At 44.0% G+C, this 7,044-nt stretch overlaps 3 protein-coding genes across 3 annotated transcripts; 1 reads left to right on the forward strand and 2 right to left on the reverse strand.

Annotated features, from left to right (window-relative positions):
* The first annotated feature begins 385 nt into the window (after positions 1-385).
* Positions 386-1,566, forward strand: CCR75_008703 (uncharacterized protein). Its single transcript, XM_067966753.1, has 2 exons — positions 386-976; positions 1,043-1,566. The coding sequence occupies exons 1-2, from the start codon at positions 489-491 to the stop codon at positions 1,155-1,157; spliced, it is 603 nt and encodes a 200-aa protein (XP_067818699.1). The 5' UTR covers positions 386-488; the 3' UTR covers positions 1,158-1,566.
* On the reverse strand, positions 1,536-2,430 carry CCR75_008702 (uncharacterized protein; the record flags this gene model as incomplete). Its single annotated transcript, XM_067966752.1, has 3 exons — positions 1,536-1,856; positions 1,914-2,192; positions 2,251-2,430. The coding sequence occupies 2 exons, from the start codon at positions 2,428-2,430 to the stop codon at positions 2,067-2,069; spliced, it is 306 nt and encodes a 101-aa protein (XP_067818698.1). The 3' UTR covers positions 1,536-1,856; positions 1,914-2,066.
* A 150-nt stretch (positions 2,431-2,580) lies between these two features.
* Positions 2,581-3,675, reverse strand: CCR75_008701 (uncharacterized protein; the record flags this gene model as incomplete). Its single annotated transcript, XM_067966751.1, has 1 exon — positions 2,581-3,675. One exon carries the CDS (start codon positions 3,673-3,675, stop codon positions 2,581-2,583), a length of 1,095 nt encoding a protein of 364 aa, XP_067818697.1.
* Positions 3,676-7,044: the final 3,369 nt, after the last annotated feature.

Below are 7,044 nucleotides of genomic sequence, written 5' to 3' on the forward strand. Positions count from 1 at the left end.
CCGCAGCCGAAGGCGCTGCACTATTCGCATACCGCATGAAGTTGTAAACTATGCGATAGAATTAAAAATGATGGTTCTGACCAATCAACATCGTTTTTGATTTAGAATTCTTATAGGGACCACTCTATCCAATGAATGTCAGAGTGATTGTCGTTTGAGGGAGGGGTTACGTAACGGGATGTATCGCTACATACAATTAACATTTAAAGCTTGTAATTAATATATTATCGAAAAGGTAGAGTATATTTGGCGAATATTATTTTACATGGTATTATTCTAAAAGTTTATCCATTGGTCGATATAGACCATTAAATCAACTCTCTCTACGGTTCAGTCAGCGCTGGACGCGCGCAAAGAGAGAGACAGATATCAACACTTCGACCAATTCGAAGGTACAAAATAAATTGTCATTAGGTTTTGGACTTAATAATCTTGTGTATCGAACACAAATTTGAGTATTTTAAAGATTTCTAACTTTTAAGCTCAGGATGAAAAGCACGTGGCTCGCCCTGGTGCTAATGCTCTTAGAGGCCCACGCGTTGGCCAAGGAGACTCTCAATGCATTCAATGAACCCACATCCGACCTCAGTCTTCTCTTGAAGCATCGCAACGAATGCGCATTGCTTGGTTTTGATGTGGAAGCGCTCGACTGCCGCCTCTGTGACACCTTGGCGTCCTTTTTGGCTCCAGTTGCGGCAAAAGCGCAGACAAATGGCGCCAAAGCCGTTCAAAAAGTGACGCAAGAGTGTCACGAATGTTGCTCGGACTTGTCCAAAGTACTTGAAGCCGAAGGTCGTCGGTTCTATAAAGCGGTATTGGCAGTCAATCAGTACCGACTTAAGCGGTACCCCAAAGTGGCCAACTTTTTAGAGCACCAGGCGAAGCAAATTAAACGACTTGAGGTGGAAGAGGCAAATTTGCGACTTCCGATGCTTCTTTTTTTTGACAAAGTAGGCGAAAAAGTCGAGGAGATTAGGTGCAGTTGCAAGTTGCGAATTTGTTCTTTATTTCTACTGATTCTGTGTTTCTACCTTTTGGTCAGCGTGGCCCACTGGGATGAGAATTCCATACTTGAGTTTATTGAAAGGAAGCTACTGCCTGATGAGGAGGCCGAGGAAGCAGTCGTCGAGGTGGAAGTGGACGCTGCGAATCTATAAAGCTCGGAAGCTCGAGATGAAAGAAAAGGCAAGGTTGCAAATTGCAAATTTGTTGGCAACAATTGGAGTGCTAATGCATAAATATTTGTTTCTATACGTGTTTTGCGGTGTATTCAATAATTATATCTTTGGCAACAGCGGTATAATTACACTTACACATTGCATAGCTAGAAACGAAAAGTCTGCTTTTGCAAATTAAGTATAACACTATATTATAGGCATTTAGTATTTTACTAGAAGCGCGCTCATTTTTGATCCTTTTGGTATTCCTATTGATGAAGCACAAGCGTAAAAGTGTCCGAAAACACAGTGAAAAGAACCTGAGTACAAAAGTGATAGGAACTCGAGTGACTTTTTGGTCCAAAAAATAAAGAAGCGGTGTGAACAGCTAAAGGATGATAAAAATTATAGGATAAAAAGACAAAAGGTGCAAAGTATAGGTACGCCTTGTATTCGGTAACTCGTTTGGTGGTGTAAACGTGCTACTCGCGTAGCCGTTTCTGCTTTCCTTCGAATATCAGTAACTCATTATAGAACCCACTGTTAGGCTGAGCTTGCGGGCGCACTCGTCGCAATTCTTGCAGCGCGCTCGTTAGCGTGAGATTATAACGTGCCATAAGATATGCAAGAATGATTGTTGCCGATCTCGATCTTCCCATGAAGCAATGTACAAGAACTTTCCCTCCAACATTTATTGCACTACTTGACGTTAAATCGCCATTTTTCTTAAAAAAAATAGTGACTGTTGCCTTTTACCTGTCAATGAAGCCAAATGCCTTGTCAAAAACCGTGGAAATTGATTCGGAAACCTGATCGGCCACTTGTAATTGCAAATACTTGAACAAAGAGGGAAAGCTGTCCATTTATTTCGTCAGGGTTACAGAATGCGGAATAATAATTATGTGTTTCTCACTTGAGTGACAGCCTTTGAGACACACACAACACGTGCGTGATCCCCGCTTGTTGCAGCGCCTGCAAGTTCGTGGCTGCTCCATAAGAGCCGATATAGAGTCCAGCAACTGCTTCAATTGCCACCTTTACGCAAAAATAAGATTTACCCAAAAAAAATAATATTAAAGTTACTGGCATGTACCGGCAAATTATCCTGGTTTTTAAATTTTTTTGCCATGAGCGCTTCCCGAAACTTGCGAAAACCCAACGACGTCCCTTTTTCCACCTGCTCGGTGGAAGCCGACGCAACATCACGTGATTCTTGTGTTTCTTCTACCCGTTGACTACCGTAAGACCCCGCAGTGGCATGAACCGGATCCATCCGTTTCGCCCCTTATTGTCTACTCGCAACTTCAACGCAACAAATGGCAGGCCATGAAACTACTATATTAGGGTTGAGTTACGCCTTCCACTGTCGAAATTTAAACACATGCAAAATGTACAACCAGAGCGAGTGTCCAGAGGTGATTTGTTAATTGCCATCCATCGTGCGTTTTCCACTCATGGACGGCAACGGCGGTAGTGGCTGCAACGAGTGTTGCAGTTGCAGTTGCTCTTGCTGTTGCCGTTGCGCCGTTAGCAAATTATGGTGCATTCGGCAATACCCCTGTTTCACTTGGCCATTTTTGGAGCACTGGCCATAGCGGCAACGCCGGGCACCACCGTGCATTTTGCACACACCTCGCCACTGGGCTGATTTTTTGCACCCATCAATGCGACAGCGACGACCGCCGCCGTGCAGAACACAGTGGCCCCCTCCCTGGTCACTGGTCGTACAACCCGGAGTCGTACAGCGACGGCCCCCACCGTGGGCTTTGCACAGTCCGCGTGACCGAATGCCCTTGGTGCAGCCCTCGACTTTGCAAACCCGAGTCGTTGGTGCGCGTTTTTTTCTTGCAAGGGGCACATTTGTGGCTAACGGTGGGGCAAAATTTTGCGACGGGGAAGGTAAGTCGTGTCCAGTTGCGGATGCTGCTGATTGGCTCATTGGGAGAAGCATCTCGGACGAGGATGCCATTGATGGGGGTGGGGGGTAGAATGATGGTGGATTGGCCGAATGAAGGTCACTCGAGGGCAACGGCGAGGCAAAAAGGAGTTGCAGCCCGGGCATGAGTGGTGTTCGGTGCGACACGTGACTCGATGGCATTTCTTGCAGCACTTCCCGCAGCATTTGGGCATCCAGGACCAATTCGTCTTCGTTCGGTCGAAGGAGCGACGTATTGTGGTGCAAAAGCGGATGCAACTGCGGGTTGTGGTTGCCATAGGTTTCCGTACTTAAGGAAGGCACCGCGGTGGACCAAAGCGGGATAGAGTTTGGCAACTCGCGCGGGGGCAACACCTCGGTGGTCGAATGGTAGTACCCGGAGGGCGCATGGAAGGAGGAGGCACTACTGAGTGGGCGCACGGGCGCGTAATTCGTCGTAAAGGTGTCGGCACTTGGGACGGGCGTCGACGCCGACGGGTCGTCTAACCGCGATGAAGGCTCGGCGGAAGGCTCCGTTTTGAGCTGTGTGAGGAAGCTGGAGAAGTGGAGCTCCGCGGGGGCTGTTCGCGCCGTTGCGAGCATAGGTGCAGGACCCAATTTTAGAAAGGAGGAAATTGCAAACTGAGAATTGAGGCGGGTGGATAAAAAGTAGGAGTGTAGGTCGGGGTTGCAAAGATTACATACATTCTTGAATTTGTTGCGGACGATACCTTGTCGGAAAACAATGACGTCTGTCGAGACGTTGTTGTTTCGGGGGGTTGCAATTGCACGTTTGAAAGATGCCTGCGATGATCACGTGGCGCTTTTACATTGCGGGCTCTTCGTCCTAAATGGCCAAGCGTAGCGACGATGTCGAGAGCTACGGTTCATGAAAGATTGGCACGACGAAGGTTTTTGGACCACGAAACGCGACTTGGCACGTCTGCTGGACACGAGACTAAATAACGAGCCGTGGATCGGATGCATTGGATGGGGAAAGTTCCTTTTTCTGGTTTGGTCGTGTAGAAGCTTTTAAGGCAGTAATGGTAGTATTTGACACGGGACCTCCAGCTGTTGAGGCCATTGTGGCGGACCTCATCGAAATATCACGTTTAATTCCATAGTTTAGCGTTTCGCAAATTTATGACTTTTAGGAAAATGGACACGTAATTTTTGAAAACTTAGGAAGGACTTGAGATTTGTATCTGCTCCCCGGTCCGTAGTGGTATCTTTTTGAGCCGAGACATCTGGTACTTTTGTGGACAGATACGCTAGGTAATGGTATTACTACGGCATTGTGACTAGCTGGCAGATCTTTGGTTTCATTGCGCCGTTATTTGCTCACTTGTCCACGAGAATCAAAAGGCACTAGGTTCTTCTCGCTGGAGCACGATGATGTAAGTTCTCCGACACGAGCGGCGGGAGTTGTTTCGATAGAAAAGCAGCTCGCTTTACGCATAGAACAATAATATTGACTTCTGGTTCTGGCAACAGGCTCAATAATTGATACCTTTGATAAAAAAAAATTTGAGCTCATTCGGAAATTAGTTGTTGGACCTGCTGTTAAATCCAATAAAAAAATCCATGTGGCAAACTTCTAGCCGACTTGCGCGCGCCATCGTAGGTGCGTGATACATTGCAAGACTTACCGCCCATCTTTGTAGGCTACAAGCGTGAGTATTTTACAGCGACTAGTGGTGCGACGATGTTGCGTCTTTTTTCTTAGCACAAGTTTCCATGTGTAACAACATGTCAGTCATTATTCACTGCGTTACGTGAAAAATGAAATCTTGTGGTAAAATTGACTTGTTTCTTAATTAAGTCGCTACGTCTCCATTATTACTATTGAATAATTTGTTGCAGTTTTAATAAAGCAAGTTTCAAAAATACTTCGAGAATGTGAAGGCTTCATATTATTGTATAACACACCAAAAAGTGCATATGCGGAATTGTTTCGCGCATAGTGCTAAATTTTAGCACCAGAAGGATAAATTGGACATGTGTATTATTAATTATGTCAATGGTGCACCTCGTTTTCCAATGCTACCTACAACTTTAGAAGAGGTCGCCAGCAACTTTACAAGATGGAGGATGAAAATTGGATATAAAGCTGCCAATGGTATCATTAGGCAGATGTCTGCCGGCATTGATGGTGAAAGAAAAGGCGCCGACTTCATGTTAGTTCTGGAGAATATCGGCTGTGTCTCTATATCCCACTGACGCTTCGTCTGGTACGTCACGACTTCGTTACGACAAAATTTCAATTTCTATCGAATTATGCACACGAGAGTACCAATAAGCGTGGATTTGAAGGGAAGACGACGAGTGGGGGAAGGCATTAACAATGTCCAATGAACAATAATGAAGAGCTTGAGCAAAGCCGAACGTTTCCTTGAATCTGTTGTTCGACGTTATGTCACGTTTTTAATTCATTTCCTCTTTTGCTTGTTTTCATGTCTTTTTCTAAGAAGCGACGAAGCTGCGACGTGAGTAATGGTACTCATCGTAAGCTTTGCGAACTAGCTCCGTACAAGAAAGGTACTCTTATAGAAAGAGTGAAAGCCGTCGTGTAATCAATTAAACTTGAAGAGGACAGGCATCACTAGTACGTTGGAAGCTGCTACCTTTAAAACTAACATAATGCTGCTGGCCTTCTCGAAATGCGCTTCGAAAAAATAGGCAACTGAGACCGTCAACTTAATCAATTCCTCCCACATTTAGACGTTTCGGTTATGCACAGGCCGAACGAGACCTTTTTAAAATTAAACCTTAGGGTTAGATCTTCAGTGTCACACGGACCACCATTAAAATGCCTCGAATTAGAACTGTGCAAATTGTTTTTGCTGTTCCACGTGATTACAATTCTATACTATCTCGATGTGGTAGCTCGTAATCACCAAAACGTTCAGTTGCATCGTTGATGTCCACCCGAAGACAGCAATTTGGGGGGAAATGATTGCTGCCACAACGACACGATGTCCATTTATGCAATGTGTACACACGACGCTTAAGGCATAATGAGTTCTTTCCACTATTTTCTAATAACGACGGCACTCGTCGCGTGTTATAATCAATTCTCCCTTTAAAAATCTCTTGTGCGACTAATTGGGTCAATCGTGCAAGAAGCATCGTAAATAATGAAAAGGCAATACAATAATGAAATTGTGATTATTAAAAGTGTCGATCGACGTTAAAAATATCACGATGGATGTGCAGTAGTTACCTGTTGGCGGATTAATTAGGCAATTCTTGAAGCGGGCGGTTAATTAGGTCTGATACAACCCCGCCAAACGCGGTGAGCAATGAGTCGCAGTACATAGGTTCAATTTCCTAATATTAAGTCAGGACATTGAGATTTTCAAGTACGCAGGACTACTGTAACGGGGCACTGCGACTTGTACTGTTTCAGTACAAGTCCACTTCACACTGCTTCAGTTGTGAGTGGTGCCTTTTGTTAGGTGACGTACACTGTACGTATAGAGGAAGACTTCTCTTAAGACAAGTTAATTTAAGAGTGTAAAATGAAAACTGTATTAATATAGTTAAGTGTCTCTTAATCTATCTTTGTAAATGCTAACTTAACTATAAACTAATACTAAACATGTAAATGAATTCTTATCTATCTTATCTTGTAACTCTCTTTGATTACTTCTACAGCTGATTAGTCTGCGGAATAAATAGACATAATGGTCTATACCTATTTATGGATAAGAATTCAGGACATTACTATATAAAGTAATATCCTCCAAATATTATCTACCTTTTAGATAATATATTAATTAACAACCTTTAAGTGTTAATTTCATGTAACGATACACCCCGTTACATCACCCCTCCCTTAAACGACAATCACTCTGAATGTCATTAGATGGAGTGGTCGCTAAATGACCACTTAATTTTTAAAATGTTTTTGATTGGTCAGATCCATCATTTTAAATTCCATCGCATGAAGGAACAATTCATGCGGGGTGA

This window comes from Bremia lactucae, linkage group LG13 (genome assembly GCF_004359215.1).
Source record: "Bremia lactucae strain SF5 linkage group LG13, whole genome shotgun sequence".
NCBI classification, from domain to species: domain Eukaryota; phylum Oomycota; class Peronosporomycetes; order Peronosporales; family Peronosporaceae; genus Bremia; species Bremia lactucae.